Raw genomic sequence first — 17212 nt, forward strand, 5'->3', positions numbered from 1 at the left:
GGGAGGGGCCCGACACATAACCGCAAAAGGTTAATTGCATAATGTCAGCCTAGTGTGTGCTATCAGCCATTTAGAGCATAAGTGAGTTATATTGGCTTCACTACTAGCTAGTGTTTCCTTTAAGAGTTGTACTGTACCGTACAACTAACCAGCTCAAGCTCCCTTGGTGCAAACTGTACAGTATGCTTTTACACGTAGTACAAATCACTCTGCACAGCGCTTCAGTTGGCACAAGTGTTGTCAGTATTGGTAATGTATAATAGATTTATGTAGATATGCTCTTTGATATATGGTTAACTTGCATTAATTCAAACTTGTCAATTTTGATACGAATTCTCAGAAGTTTGAGGTATACAAAAGTGGCAAAAATATTATTGGAGACAACATTATGGTTGAATACGTAAAAGGTGTGTGCATACGGGAGGAATGTCGTTCCCAAGAACAACAAATAAAATTTTTGCATGCAACATTGGCAGAAACTTCGCAAAAAGGGTCTGTCACTCAGCAGTCATTGCATGCTCTAAAATAGTTAAGTGTTATAGAATAATTTATGTACATAATTTTTTGTCCAATGGTCTGCCCTATCTCAGCAGAGTTTGGCTACAGACACACTGCTGCTTTTGTATACATAGCTAAATTCGAGGGAGCTGAAGATTTTGCATAACCAGAGTGCCCACTTGAATTGGAGCAGTTATGATACAGTCGAACCCGGATATATCAACTCACATATAACGAATTATTGTGTATAACGAACAGCAGTAAAGTGTGAAACTTTTTGTATAAAATTTTTATTTTATATATCGAATTACCTATATATTGAAATTTTACCTCGTCATTTACCAATTCCTTTTTCCACTTCAGGACTTAAGGATCTCCTTTATTAGTCTCTGCTACCTTTTTCCTTGGGCAACCTTGTTTCTTATTGTCACAAGAATCTCTCTGCATTTCTTCACCAGGACTGTTTTAGTTCCATACAACATACCACTGGCCATAACAGCAGCCTGAAACACTTCTTTTCAAGATAACGTTGATAATAGGCCAACTCTTCAAGAATATTCTTGTTGCGTTCGACAAGAGTATTCGAAGATGCTTCTGAACAGAATTTTTTAGGAATCTTATACTAGAGCATAAAGCAGAGAAGGGCTTGGTGCGAAGCCTTGGAGGGGAACTTTGAAGATATCAGTCTTGTCAAGGCAGCCCGGAATGCTAGTGCTGGCTTCATTACACTTTTCCCTAGTTAGCGATGCATCCATTGGAGGTTAATTTCCCTATGGCCCCTTCAAAATTATGTGGAATTACAAATTATCATTGATGCGAAAGCATTGCAATGGCAATTGGCAATATTGGCACCCTATCCTGTCTCCTCTTGGTTTCCTTCTTCTTTTCCTCGCACCACAATTCATTTGTTTATCGAATGGCCCATTGAGCGAAAAAGCTGGCGTCTGTAGCAGCGAAACTGCGCCTAAATTCCCATTGGCTGCGAGGCCACATCACGAGCGCGCAGAGCGGGCGAAGTGGTACACCTGCTGCCATGGTAGCGCACCAGGTGTTGCATGAGGAAGGAGGGCATTGCCGTGACTTGCTTCTCTCACCCCCTTCTAGGCTTAGCTGCTGCGCATGCCTGCCAGCCTTGGTGGCCGCTGCTGCTTCTTCAGTCTCTCGTTGCGCAGGATGTCGGTGGCATGTGGCGTTGGCACCGCAGGCTGCTGCTGCTTGCTGGCTCTTGCTACATCTACGTTGTCGGCGGCCGCAACCTCGGTGGTAGTAAAACGTGGCCGTCCACGCCAGTACAAAGCAGACGAAGTAAGGGAGCAGAAGAATGCAGCAAAACAAGCGAAGAGGCAGAGGCACATTGCAGCGATGCCCTCTCCCTTCACGCAACACCTGGTGCGCTACCTGTGGCAGCAGGTGTGCCGTTTCGCCCACTCTGCTCCGTCGAGGCTTGCATATGCGGGCCAAGTTCTTCATCAGGCACTGCATTCAGCCATAACACAACGTGTGCATGCACACTGCCCCTGTGTTTGAATTCGATGCACTTAAAGTACTCGACTATGTAGTACGGTGCGAACGTAGAAACTGTTAAAAAAAAATAACCTACACCAATTTAATAACAAAACTCGATAACTAGCAGAACTTGAAAACATTACTTGCAGCACAAAACTCAAAGTACTGCTCAGCGGTGTTCAATTAGACATTAATGCTTTCACATTCACAACTCGCAACAAGTGCGTAGGTGTCCTCGGATTTATTTTTGTTCGAATTATTATGTTAACCATACGGACAAAATTCAGCTTTCTGCGCTTAAATATCTTTGGCATATATTTCTTTTAAATGCACGTTCTGTAAATGCCCTGCAGACATTTTCCATGGACTTCGAAAAGATGACAGTCAATGATATATGATCATAAGTGGTGTCTTGTCATTGTTTATAGGCACATGCAAGTGCAACTCTTTCATCACATTGTCGTGTCCTTGGTCACAAATACATTGTTTAAAAGTAGCACATGCATCATGAGCCGCTTTCTCTGTGTTTTATCTTTTCATGCCAAAAAAATATCACCATATCAACTTGCCCCGGTGTCCTTGGTGCTAAGTACACAGCAAAACCGAAATGCAACCATAGAACACATCCAACAGGGCAAGCAGTTCATGGTTGAAATCTTACACAAGCACACATATCATTTCGTTATACACACAAGTCCTATTGGTGTAAAATTATATAAAATTTACAATGCCTCTCATAAAACTGCACCCACTTGACTGTAATTGTGAAAGGAAACATTCTGTAGTACACTTAAGCCATCATTGCAGTACCACAGATTTGGTCACTACTGTATTTTAGCAACATGCAACAGTGGTCTTTGCATTTGAAATATGTATAAACCTTAAACGATTTATAGCACATTGAAATTGTCTTAAAGAAGATTTAAAAAACAATGTGTAACACCGGTATTCTTTCCTGCTATTCTCAAAAGCCTCTTTTTCTCAAATATGTATGTATGTATACGCATATTTCAGATTTCAAGTACTCTGGTTCTGATCAAAGTAATCGATTTGAGAAATTGATGTTAAATTTCTTTAAATGTTGAATTATGGCTCAATATATGGCACTACAAAATATAGATATACAGCCTGCTTATCATAATAAAAGGCTTGCTGTAACTTCGCATCATAAGCTGACCAGCAAATGTTCTGTTGCTTCACCGTTTTGTATCACTCTCTGCATTTTGTTTCCGCCTTTCAGAAGCAGAAAAATATTTTGGGTCAGATTCAATATTCAAAGCCTGTGCTTTTCAAATATTCATGTTCAATTATAAAATATTACTTAAAAAAAAAGAACTAGTTTAGAGGAGTACTGACATTACATTTGTTACTTGTAATTTTTTTTCCACACTAAATTGATGTCCAAACCCTCTAAATCCTAGAAAAGCTAATGGCAAGTATCGTAGCACCTCAACTAATTTAATATAATACTTTATTCTGTAAACTAGTTTTGGTTTTGGCACCCAGGATGCGGATGCCTCATGACATCATGAAATGCTGGCTCACTTAGTTTCTGCGATTGCTGTGACTGCCATAAGCAAAGCAAGAAGAAACGCGCACAGCATTTTCATTAATTTTTTTATAAGCATCATTGTCATACCTAACCTTATTGCTTGCTACAAAATGTCGGCAAATTTAGCTGTCTATCGTCAATGTCAGGATAATGTTGACGACACCAGATACGGCATTTCGAGGCAAACTTTGCATCGAATTAGACATCCTGAAGCGTTTCCAAACCTTTAAATGCAATCGTCTTACATGTGAAAACCGTATTGTTCGAGTTTCTACAACTTCACACATATGTATCGGTACTTCTTTAAAAACCTTCCTTGCCTCGGTTCTGATAGCTCTCGTCGTTGCTAACTTCCTGCACGATGGCACAGACACTTAAGCTCTAATGGCAAATTGTAACTTGAAGTGGGCTGCCAATGCTTGGTGCAAATGCCTGTGAAAATTTTTCTTTCTTTTTGCGAACTGACTGTTGTTATTGTAGGCATAGCAGATACAGCTGAATGCACGCCATGTAATTTCACGCTTTCTGATGAAACACACTGTAATGTGCAGAAGAGTGGTCACTAATCCTGTTGTCATTCTTTCTGCGATTCAAGTAAAATCACTCTACTTTCCAATCATTAACCTTATGGTCAATACTGCAGTTTTATGACTGAAGATTGGAAAGCACATGATAAATGTTAGCGAAGTTCATCTTCAATGTTTGCAATGAAGACATGGACAAATTCATTTTTTTTTTTTTTACTTAGCACGTTTTTATGCATGTAATAGTTTATGCAGTGTGGCACGACCTGAACTAGCACACAGCTGAAACAGTCTGGTCTCGTCTGAAACGTTTTTTGAAAGGAAATAGGCTTTTGTATAGCACTAACATTTACAGTTTATTTTTATACCTAAATGGTCAAATAACCTTGCATTTTAGTTTTTCACAAACTGCTGCTGCAAAATAAAGTGTCACAAGATAGACAATGACAAGGTGTCTTGAGTTATATTATTATGGTTGTATTATATCAACACATTCATTAAGAAAGCAGCAAATAATTTTATAAGATAATAGCATATATAAAATAGCATCGAAATATTATGAGGTTCATAAGGAAGTGCAGGAAAATAAACAGCACCGGGTGTACAGATCGAAGTCAGTGTATAAATAGCACTCTGTAGAGCATGCCACGACAATTACGAAGGATAAGAAATCTAGCACGATAAAATTTCAAAGGTGTGATGAAGCTTTCTGTAGGAAATTGCCTGATACATGATGATGTGACCACAGTCTTCATGATGATCAGACTGCACATAATATGTTACACATTGCATAACAAAATAATATGCGTCATTTTCCAACAGCACATAGTGTTCAATACCACTGCCTAGACATATTGGTGTACTTTTCTCCCACAAGTTGAAATGTGAACAGGGAAAAGTGACGTAGAACACATATTATGTGTGATTATGCAGAAGTGAAGTGTGGCATACATCAGGGCATAGCCGGTCCCTAAACACTCTCGTGTCCCCAAAACTCACACACACAGCAATAGTATCACACACAGCAATGAACATATAAATGCAGAGGCATGTTCCAGCTTTCTCTGACCTGTGCGCATTTCAATTCATGCCAACAGTCAACTGGTCATACATACACGAAATACATCGACGTGCAAGACTTGTTTGGAAATAAAGTCCCGACTTCAACATAGCTCGATATGCTGGTCAACATAGCAAAGGACACAGCTTACTTAGCAATATGTTTCTTTTGTGCTTACTTAATTTAGTCCCCTGCTTTGAAACATTGCCTGCAAAATCTTCTGCATAGGCACAGATGTCGGTGCTCATGTTTAACAAACTTCTCATGGTCAAAGGGGCACTGCAACACTTAACACAGAAAGTGTTCACGCTCTGTTGGCAATGCTGTCATGAACATGTGAGCCAAATAATATTCAACTGCATATAGCAGGGAGTCCACAATCTCGCATAAAAGATTGCTCACTCTCTTGTAGGGCTTTCAAGGCACCCTCTGTTTTCAGCAGTCTATAATATTGCAGATTGCGCAACAGATGGCAGCCATTGAGTGATCGTTTATAACCATGAGTTGCTCATGAGTAAAAGCCTTGCACACTCACACACACCCCTTCAATCTTCTAGTAGATGAAGTGCCCTGTCACCACCCCTTTGTCAGATGTCAACCTTGAATGGTTAGCATAACCATATTAACATAACACACATAACATATTGGTAACATAAGTGCACCAGTGAAAGAAGTACGAAAGGTAGACTAGGCAGGTCATTGCTGTCGGCACAGCCCCAGGAGAGTGGGAACGTTAGTAATTGTGCTGATGGTGAACGGGAAAAGTAAGCATTGCATTCGTTTATATCTCTCTTATCAGTTTTTTTCAAAAATTTATCAGTGAATAGTACATCAATTGAACAGCATTGTACTCACTCCACAGAGTTAGAAGTGTTACAGGGCCCCCTTAAGACAGTGATATCTTTCGTCTGTTGGCAGTATTTTTCAGGTACCCAAACCAGAGAGTTTGGGCCCTGCTGTGGTGATCTGATGATGATAGCATATTCAGCATGACATCAGTTATCTCTTGCTGAATACGCCAGTGCTTGTCAGATCAACGAAGCCAAGCAGCATTGGGCACTGTCGGATCTTGGGGTGGTTCCACCTTGAGAAAGAACTGCGCTGTCCACAGGAGGAAATTCCCCCTAGCCCCCTTAGCAACTACCAACCCTCCCAGTTCATAGTTAATCATTAGTAAGTGGGTGTACAGCCCAAATAATCTGTGGAACTCTTTGTATAATATGAAAAACATGCCAACACAGCTAATTGCAACATTGTTCTTTGTGGGACCCTACATTCAACAGACAACATCACAACATTCAGGATCTCTGCATCATGGTATAAAATGGAACAGTTTTGCTTTGCCTGCTGACAAGCTAAAATCATAATGGATTGTGTCCTTGTAAGCAAAATGGTGATAAAAAGACATTATTGCAACATGGGCAGGCACCAACAACTTGCATTACCTCAGGTAAAAGCATCGCGATAAGACGAGTAAGAAAAATGGCCTGTGCTGAGCAAGCGAGTGCAATGCAAAATGCTTTTAGGCAATGTTGTGCTTCTTCACTAAACATGAGGCACATTAAGCAAAGGGGAGTTGTTAAGAGCAGACACACTTGCCAGATGTCATAGTTGGTGAGAGTGCTTCTGAAGCTGTCTGCACTGCTGTGAGGATTCTGGCTGACTGTGTTGAGTGTCCAGGCCTATTCAGGTCTGATCTGCAAAGCAACGCTGGTTGACAGATCAGTGATACGAAGGAAAAGGTATCTTTCTGGTGTGTCTGCTTTTAACAAGCATTGCCTAGCAGCACAAAGTGCTCTTTTATATACAAGGCTTCTTTTTTTTTTTTTTTTTGCTTAAACAGCAAATTACGTGACACAAAGAGAAAATATCTTTGTGTTGAGTCTGCTTTTAACAAGCATTGCCCAGCAGCACAATATGCCCTATATATACAAGGATTTTCTTTTTTTTTTTTTTGCTGGAACAGCAAAGTACAATAAGTTCTTGCAGCATGCGAGAGCAGCGTAAGCAGAGTTGCTGTAGAGTCAACAGCCTGCTTTCTCCTTCAGGTCACACCATCTCATCTTCTGCACTGGCAGACGCACTTCGCAGAAGCTTCTGATTCAATTCCACCACCATTTTTGGAATTCGGTAGTTGTTCATCTCCACAAAATCGGACATGATGACATTGCATGTGTGATTCCCACTTCCGGGCACTTGGCTGGAAAGCCAGCTTTCCAGGAGTGCATTTACCTTGGGGACTATGTAGACCCTGAGGCTGTTGCAGATGTGCATGGTGACCGTTGATGGTTGAGGAGTGCCTACAGCCTGAAGCACAAAAAACGTTTTGGGATCACGTCCCTGCTGCAAAGTTTGGTTCCAAAACGTAACCAGGCGTGTTGCTTCATCATCATCTGGCCAAGGGTTTGGGATGTAGCTTGTAGGCCAAAGATATGGATGGTACTTGGCCAACTTTTCATGACCATAGAAGGTGATCATCTGATATCCACGTCGCCACAGGGACGCAAGAGTGATGTTGTCCAGGTCTGTGGTGAACTGGCACATAAGTGGCCCAAATGCACTTGTCAACTTGTTCAGGAGACGGTTGTGGTCAGTGTCCGTCATGTTGTAGAAATGTTGGAAATGAACCAGTATGACTTCCTTTTTGTGGCTTTCCAAGAACTCCTTGACTTCAACGAGGAAGTTGTCGACGACGGCGCCGAAGAGCCCGTGTATAAGGTACAAATTTTCATCTTTGGGATCTTTCCTGACGGCTATCCTTATGTCGAAGTAGCGGATACCAGCTTGCAACTGCTCCTTAGTAGTGATGTTCTGAGTGACTGACCAGCTGTACATAATTTGCTTTCCAATGGGCCCGAGCAGTTTCAAGAGTTTGTTGCCAGTAGTATTCGTTGTCTGGTGCTATTTCCGCTTGTGGTGATATGGTATAGCTGCAGCTGTCGTGTGATCCTGGAAATATAGAAACAGCGATCTTGATCGAGATAAAGAAGAAAAGAATATATAGACATATTGTAACAATTTTATTTCAATTAATGCTATTGCTTTTTGCGCTTCGCCTGTGGTCAGAGCGGCGCTCCGCTCTGAGAAAACTCTAGTTACCACCTAGGGCGCCTCGATAGTACCGCTTCTCGGCGGCGCTGCTATCGAGACACCTTACAGTTATCAGGATCTGCCGGCCGTGAACGAAAGATGGGAAAGGAATAGAACCGGGCGATAGGGATTATCCTTACATTATAACGGCCAGTGATTCTGCCATAACCTCACGTAATTAATTTGCTGCTTTTCTTTTCTGTGATAACTCGTTACAAGCTTCTAAACGTTACTGGGTTGCGCGAAATGAGCACATAATGTCATATACAAAAGACCTTACGAGGTAGTTCAGTGCTGCACCGCATTACACGTAGTCATGCGGAGAAAACCGCCTACAAAATCCGTAAGGCGTTTGGCCCGCAATTATAATGTTTGTATTAAAGTGAAGCAACTTACTCTGAATAACTTTTTTTTTGTTTACGACAAGACGTTTGATATCAACTTGGTTATTCTTTATTTACGTAGAAAAACGCGCACGATCGGGGAGACTTGCGCACACAAAATTAATTTGGGAGATCGATATAAACTGCGCTGTATTAGGCGATCCCTGCAGACAGAAAAATTCAGTGACTGTAAACTGGTTCATTTTTTAAAAGGAAAGATATGCTACACGTGCTGGAAGGAAAAGCTCATGCCTAAATGGGAGGGGCAGCGGCCCAGCTGCAGCTTTCTATGCGGAAGCTTCAGATATCTTCAAAGAAAACGGTAATGATATCAGGAATTATGACTGATATGTATAACCAGACCATCGTTTCACTTTCTTCGCGAGCGGTACGCTGTATACAAATGTAATGCGCTTCTCCACCGAATCTCGACCGATCAGTATCTGAACAGTCTCTTCTACACGGGCGCGCATGATCGGAGTCTTCTAGGACCTTTGCACATATTTACCTGGTATGGCTAGATGGTTCAGCGGTACATTTTGCAGTTCCTCCGGCAAGTTGCCCATCCAATTTTCCAACTGGGACGACGCGTCCCCGTCCGTTACCGCTGCCATATCCACAGCGCCGTCAGTTGCACGCTCGTACGCAGGATCAGCAAGCACGCAAGCACCGTCCAGCTGATGAGCATGCTCGGTACCAGTTGCGTAGAACCACCACACCCACATGACCTAGGACACCGAAGGACAGCGACCAACAGTATGCAAGAAGCCGTTTTAGCCAGGCATAAAAGCAAATTTATAAAAATTTTATGGTACGAATAATGGCGAATATTCTAATTTCAGAACTAATGTCAAAAAGAGGGCGCCGGGAGCAACCCACCATGGCGGCATCCACATGGTTGAATGAAATGAACATAGTACATTGAGTGCTTGAAGACTATCATTTGTTTGGGCTGTTTTTTTCCCCAACGAACAAGACATGTCTGCCACCCAAGAGACTCACAGTCAGTCGACAGGACTCAAACGAACGCGCTGAACCTGAACAAAGCTACGGCTTCGAGAACTATCCGGAAAGACGAGGCGGAAAGAAGTCCGAAAGTTGGCTGCGAATCGCGCTGTTGGGTGAAGGTCGAGAGAGCTTCGACAACATCCGCTGCGAAAAGAATGTCGTGAAGTGCATCAAGGAGAGTAAGAAACACTTGTCATTGCTCGTCGGCGTCTACATACCGTGTAAAGGAACATACTTTGCTGCGCAGGTCGGTTGTACGTAACGCCGGTGCCTGTACGACATGCTTGCGTTGAACTTTGCTATAAATGAAACCCGATATTTCTGTGATCTAATACGCGACATCTACAGAGCGCTCTTGCTCTTTTCTCCCGCTTTCTGCTTTTATTCTTTAGCACCTTTGTATGGCGTTAGCTCGGTGTAGGTATGAGTAAGAGCCCCACGACTACAGCACCGCGGATTCATTCAAGCTCCTTAATTCAGTGCAATAAATGATTGCAGCATAACAACCTACGGTTCTGGTAAGCACGCGCTCTGCGTTATGTAAGGTTTAACATGAGTTATTTTACTGAAATGTGTACTGCTGCGGTCTTACGTAATTACGTTATGTCTTGCAGGTCCCCTGGTAAAGCTGATGATAAGTGCTCTAAAAAGTGCCGGCTGGTAAGTATTCCCTCGGATCATTGTCAGTGAGTGTGTCGTTGTAGTTTAAATGGTTTTGTAGGTAGCGACGCAACATCACGCTACGACAATTACATCCGCGATGCTGTAATGTTCTTGGGTTTCCTGCAGGCTGCAACAAGTCAACCGATGTGGTCACATGTTCCCTTCGAGTGATGACCTGCTTATGATTGAAAACATTATTGCTTTCCAATTACTCTTGCAGCTAACATGCAATTACTTCAAGGGTGCATAGAAACACTGCGTTGTGTTTCATATTAAAATTGTTAGATTCACATAACTCTTGAACACCTGAAATACGGAACTGTATTTGGGCGCCTGTGCTCTTCTCATCATTTTCATTTACAATTCTTCCTTTTAGCCAGTCGCTGTTATGCTCATTTCTGCGGCGATTAATAGCCAGTTCTTTTAAAACAATAATAATAATGAGATGAAGTACAAGGTATTGGTGCTGGGAAACAAACACTCGTCATCAACACAATGCATGCCACCATGCTATCAGTTTAAGCAAATTTAGGAGACATGTTCTTCTCTGTGGGTTGAATACTGTTCATCCATAGGATGTTCCTTTCCCGCCGTATTAAGCAGCTTTTAATGCTAATATGTTTGGTGTTCTCTTTTCAGTGACATAGACATTCGACGAAACATCTGCTGTGAGCCGTGCGAGGGTCTTGTGACGGGTGGCTTTGACACAGAGTATAACCAGGTTGTTGTATGCCAGAATAAGGCCAGGTCGAAGGGCTTGGTTCAGGGTGTGCTTGCCCATGAGCTCATGCACATGTTTGACTATTGCCGTGCCCACATGGATTTCAAGAATATGGATCACCTTGCCTGTACAGAGGTGGGCTGTAATTAATTAGATTGTAATTAGATTTTAATTAATAAGCTCCTCCACTAAAACAACTTCCATAGCTTTGCTGTAGCAATTTGGCATTACAATGGCTAGGACTAAAACTGATTATTCTACTGCAAAACTTCATGTTGTGCACATAATACCTGAACATACAATAAAATAATTATTGTCTTAATGTATGAATGAGTAGTACAAGAATGCTAGAGTTTCGTGGCTAAATACATAACCTGTTTTAACAGTATACTTATTATGTATTTTATACCGGTGTCATATAGCAAGTTTTGGTCACGATCGAGCCCAATCCAGATCAAAATTATCTACGATTGGCTCCCTCCCATAGCTTGCGCAAAGGAGCCAATCACGAATGAGAAGTTTTATCACGCTTGATTGCGATCGAAAGTGTGCCATGTGACACCGATATTACTTTCTGCCTGACTTTAGCTGTGTGTCTATGAAATATGTGTTTAGAATAAAGTTTGACATCCAAATAATTGCGGGATGCAATAGCGGGGATAATATGATTATCAAGAAACAGTGAAGAAATGTTATACGAAATGATATACACAGCCAGTCACTACATTTTTATTGTTCACATTAACAATGCCACCTTTTCATTCAGCTCAGATTTGCTCACATTTAGTTATGTTGAAAATAAGGCCATTCCTCCTTGTGTGCATGTAATCAGACCGTATATAGATTGCTGCACTGCCATGACAGCTTTACGGATGATTTGAGTATTCAGTGATACAGTTAAGGAAAGTGAAATAGGTTCTTATCAAGTTCATTTAACCAAGTTTTCAAGATTCCAATAATTAAGGATGAGAATGTAAATGTTGAAATCAGATTTGAAAGGTCATCAAGATGTCTGTGTAGACTTTGCATGTGAAAGTGTAGAATCGAATCTATGTATGAAACAGAAAAAATAGTTAACTGGTCAAATAGAGGAAATTGCAAGCTTGCTTGATGATACCCTCCATCCAAGGTTAAAGTAGTTAAGGGATTACAGAGAAATATGCCTTTGTGATGATGCGACAGGGGCGGCTATCAGCTGTTTTCCGACCCTTGGTTTGGCAGTTATCTGTCCATAAGGATCTCCACTTCTTTGATTTCTTAAACATCAAGGCCCTAGAAAATAGAAATATTTTCCAATTTGAGGTTTCTTTAATTAACACAGTGGCCTCTCCTTAGTTGTTGATACCATGCAGGCATTGCATGCTTTCCGTTCTTTTGCCAATTATTCAGACTTTTTTGTTTGTGAGAAAAAGTGAGCTATGTATTTTTGTTTTTTAGTTTTGGTGGGTACGCAACAATCAATATTGAGATCTGCAAACATTAGGCAACCAATTCTGTGGCCAATGGATTGCCTAACCACCAGTCTTCTTTCTGTGTGCATAGAACACCTTTGACCTCAATTGACCTCAACATTATTGAATGTCAAGGAGCTCGGCGGCCATTTTGTTGCGAGCTTGCAGCGCATTGTTTTCAGCCACTAGCTCAGCCTTATCGTCACACATTTTCGCATCAAGATTGTTGAGCAATTCTACATTAGTCACTAAACCATCCATATGTCTTTATTTCCACAATGTCGGGTTCTGAGTCTCCTTTCTTCAGCTGGAATTTGCCAAATGTATATGTATAATTCATTGTTCTTTTCCTACTCCTGCTATAGCCAAACTTTGGCTGCAGTATGTATAAATAAAAAATAAAAATATGACACCAGGGAGTCTGTCAAATTTTCAAGCTTGGATTTTAATTGCTCTAGTCTTTTTGGAAGCTCAGCATTTGTGGGCCTTATGCTCAAGACAACTAGTTAATCAGAGTCGGGCGGTACGATAAAATCTATTGGAGGTAGACTAATGAGTGAGTTTTTGTGCAAATGATACACTCAGCAGAATTTCGGCAGCTGCTGCAATACAATTTTTACTACTCAGGTAGTGTCAAGCAAAACATATGACTAACCTGCAGATGCAAGGTAGCTTGATTAAGTGCATGCACTTATTGCCGAATTCGTTGCCTGAATGAGAACCCGACATCGCATTGGCTTCTTATATCCTCTTTCATGTGTTCGTAGTGCAGGCACAGCTCTGATGGCTCCAAGGTATATTTGTGTATGTTTCTGGCAAAGCACAAAACCGACCTGATATCTGAACACTGATCCCAGGAAGCCACAGGGGTGACTGATGACACTATAGTGTTTATATGAGGTGGACTTTACCGCAGGAGTGAGGTTATGACAATCATTGATCTTAATCAGCAGTCATTTGAGGTTTACACTCACTGAATCTACCTTTACAGTTGTAAGACAAACACATAATGCAAAAAATGCAGCACCTCCCGAAAACAGTGCTACTGGTGAATTTCGGTGCAGATATGCTTAACTATGAATTATTGCTGTCAGTTTACTAATGTTTGTCATGTGCATATGCAGATTCGTGCTGCGAATTTGTTTCACTGTTCCTTCATGAGTGCCATGTCACAAGGTTCAGCAAGCCCCTTCAATATAGCAAAGTCCCATGCAGTAAGTCCATAATGATGTTTTTTTCTTTGTGTCGTCATTGTAGTTCACTGTATTAGCTTTTTAAATGCAGTTCAATAAATTTGATAGATAAATAGTGAAATCTTTGTCACTTTCTAACTTTTTTTAAAGGGACACCGAATACGAATATAGTTTGGTAAGTTACACTTCTCGAATACCAGGAACATTAGTCTTACCTTGAACGGAGTCTTTGTAAGCCAGAAAAGATGCAAAAACAAAAGACAAGTTCTAAGTTCTTGTGCTAACCCCATGTGACAGCATGAGACGAACAGTGTCTGCTCAGGACTATCTCATAGCTAATCAATAAACAACAATTAGTGCATCGAATTCTGAAAGAACCAAAGAGTGAACCTGGTTAGTGTTATGGCACATTCTACTGGTTGTTTGAGAGCGTTTTCACTGCTCTGATGGTTGTGTAATACGACAATGAAGCTGTATACACAGACCAAGGACTTTAGTTATGCTTATCCAGCTTTGTTAACACTATGGAAGTGTGTTTATTGTCGTGATAAAGCTTAGTCACATTGTTAAACTAAATTCAAAGCTTTGCAGGAGTGTTCAAAAACACCCAGTCGATCATGCTATTAAGAACTTTTTCTGAACAGAAACAGGCCCAGACAGGTATGCTTAGTAATGTGTGGCATCATACTAACGTAGTTCAGGCATGACATTCATCAATGCAAGCTCCAACCTTCATTGACTCCGCTAATAACCAACCTTTTCCCATAAAATAAATGCAAAATGAGTTTTGATAGAAATACTACTTCAACAGGCTAAACTAAATGCTGCTCTTTATAGTCCCTTTAAAGTATCTGAATTGAACTAGAATATCGAGAAAAACAACCTTTAAATGTAATATACTTTCTCATTTTTTGACAAAGTGACGTATAATGTTTGTGTAGTCCATTTGGTGAAAAATGGGCTTATTTACATTATTTGATACACGCATGTAATACTCTTCAGAACTGGACATCTGGTCAACTGAGGAGCTTGTAAATGATAAGCAGCTGCTTTCAGTTAGTTATCTGGTGAACCATGACAGTGATAGTAGTGAAATAATGGAAGAGCATGTCAACAGGTGCATGCAATGTGCGGTGTTCGTTGAAGAAGATTAGCATGGTATGTCATCACCACACGCTGTGGGATGCAAACATGGCGGGACAGCCCAAATAATAAATTGCTTTGCCTAAATCGAGACGACAGATTTGTAGGCTGCCTAAAAGCGAGGCATTCATATTCAATTACTGGAAATCATTGAGCAGAAGTTATCTGCGCCATGCGTTCGATAAGGAACTGATGCCTTTGGGCGACTATTATGTTTTCCTGTAGCACAATTGTTCTATACAAGTAACCACTTACATCATCCTTTCTCTCTGTAGATTGATGAAAGGGAAAAAAAATTGTCATCCACCCGACTTTAGCACGCAGCTACAAAGGAAACTCGTGCGGGTTTTTAAGAAAGAAATCTTCACAGTTGAAGAAAAATTGATCCTGGTTCGGGGATAGAACTCGGGGCTAACGCCACTCTGGAGCGGTCGCTCTACCATCTGATCTAACCAGAAGGCTAGCCGATCACACTGCGAGGGCAAATTAATAAAAAAATCGAAGCGCAGGGACACTGAATATGGCAAATGATTTCTGAGGTAGCTGCAAGGTGGAGAGAGGTTCATGAAAGGGAGAAGGACTGTAGACTCCAATAAGTATTGTTATTCCTCATACTTGCGCAAAAACGAATATTTGACAATTTCAAATATTGAATTTTGAAATCAAATACGAATAGAATAGCAAAGATGATTCAATTCATATTCTAAATCTTGAATATTCGTGAACCACCAACTGTAAGCTATAAAGTACCACCCAGGCAATGTTCTACCCCAAAAAGTATTGAGAAAGGTTTAGTAATTAGCTGAGATAGAAGCAAATGGAATGTTGCGACACAAACATGTGAACAGGGGAGCTTCTCTCCATGCAGCAGAGGCTCTCTTTCATTTTGCCGACGAGCGTCTGCAAACGACATTCCTGCCCTGCATTCACGCTTATCAGAGCTGAGGGCCTGTGTGACGTTTACGTGACGAACCATGGCGTACTTTCTTTCTTTCTTCCTTTCTTGCTGTGCGGTGCACTTGCAGTGGTAGTGCTGCACATTCTGTAGTTGTTTTTGGATATTTGTGCTCTCCAGGCACCATGTTTAACGAGAAGGCACGAGCCGTAACATTGTCTCTGCTGAAGGCAAGACAAGCTCTTTTGAGGGAGGACGATGCGCTCGCTTTTGTTTGAATTTCGCACTGTTTTCACGGCATACATCGCTGCAATATTTTGCTATTAGAATTGTCACTGCATGATCTATGCATCACGCTTGTTTGTTTGCAATGCCCAAATCTGTCAGCCTTTAACTGGGGTTGTATGGTGGTAAATTCACATCAGTAAAATGCAAACCTGTTGGGGAGTGCAGAGAAAGTTTTCATTGCGAGATTCTTGTCAGGTTATCAACATTGTTTGCATTCAAATGCAGTAAAATCCTGATCATTCGAAATCTCTTAATTAAAATTGACGGATAATTTGAACTGCTCTGTTGGTCCTGGCAAAGTCCTTTGTATTTTAATAGAGAAAAACTCTCCTAGGAGAACTAAGGAGAACTAAGGTTTTCCTTAGTTCGAACTCCGTTTTATTCTGATAAATTTCTGGTCCCCTTGAAGTTCGAATTACAAGATTTTGAAGTATGAGATTCTAATGTATTTTATACCACAGCTGCATACTGTTACATTGTTTCACTATAAAAAATTACAGTAGCATTTTGGTAACAAAGTTTAACTCTTTATTTGCTGTTGCAGTTTGCTTCATTCTCATGTTTACCTCTTGCTTCCAGGAATGTGTCAAGCAGAAGGCGGTGAATTCCATCGTTGTGGCGAGGAGTGTTTCAGAAGAAGAGGCAAGAAGTGCTGTTGATCGTATTTTTGACAAGTGCTACAATGACCTCGAACCTGTGGGAAGGCGGATACGTAGAAATTCACCACACATGCAATGGGCATATCGTGAACGATATCATTATGGATATGATGAATAAATAGTCTGTTTTGTAGCCACAGTGTAATTAGAGCTCTCTATGAGGACTCTACCGGTGCCACAAGAGGCCATGTTCATATTATCTGCAGATATTCTGCATGTAGACTAGGACTGATTTTATAAGTTTAATAAAAAAATATTCTTGTTTCAAAGTTGTGTAGTCTCCCTCTGTCTTTTTGTTTTATTCATGAAATTATGCTGCGCTGTATCTCCTGGCTGTAAGAAATGAACTTCATATGCCCACAAAGTGTTATGTGCAGGACCATTGTCTGCGGTATCACCTCACAGTCATGGATTCGATGCAGGTAACATGTTTTGGCAAATAGGGGCGCGATCTTGTACGCGTTCCAAAATGGAACGGAGGCGTTCCGTTCCATCGAGCCGCACACGATTGGCCAATTTCAACCGCGACGTTCAAATTGACCAATCGTGTGCGGCTCGATGGAACGGAACGCCTCCGT

General features: G+C 41.1%; 2 protein-coding genes across 2 annotated transcripts; one reads left to right on the plus strand and one right to left on the minus strand.

The window, feature by feature from the left end:
- Positions 1–6953: 6953 nt before the first annotated feature.
- Positions 6954–9347, minus strand: LOC119460699 (PI-PLC X domain-containing protein 3-like). Its single transcript, XM_037721760.2, is given in 3 exon segments — positions 6954–8018; positions 8020–8089; positions 9122–9347. Coding segments are annotated over 3 exon segments (1116 nt in total). The 5' UTR covers positions 9339–9347; the 3' UTR covers positions 6954–7189.
- A 194-nt stretch (positions 9348–9541) lies between these two features.
- Positions 9542–16903, plus strand: LOC119460700 (mitochondrial inner membrane protease ATP23 homolog; the record flags this gene model as incomplete). Its single annotated transcript, XM_049672359.1, has 5 exons — positions 9542–9800; positions 10236–10281; positions 10924–11140; positions 13581–13670; positions 16555–16903. Coding segments are annotated over 5 exons (810 nt in total), but the record flags the coding sequence as incomplete, so codon positions are not given.
- Positions 16904–17212: the final 309 nt, after the last annotated feature.

This window comes from Dermacentor silvarum, chromosome 8 (assembly GCF_013339745.2).
Source record: "Dermacentor silvarum isolate Dsil-2018 chromosome 8, BIME_Dsil_1.4, whole genome shotgun sequence".
Taxonomy (NCBI): Eukaryota; Metazoa; Arthropoda; class Arachnida; order Ixodida; family Ixodidae; genus Dermacentor; species Dermacentor silvarum.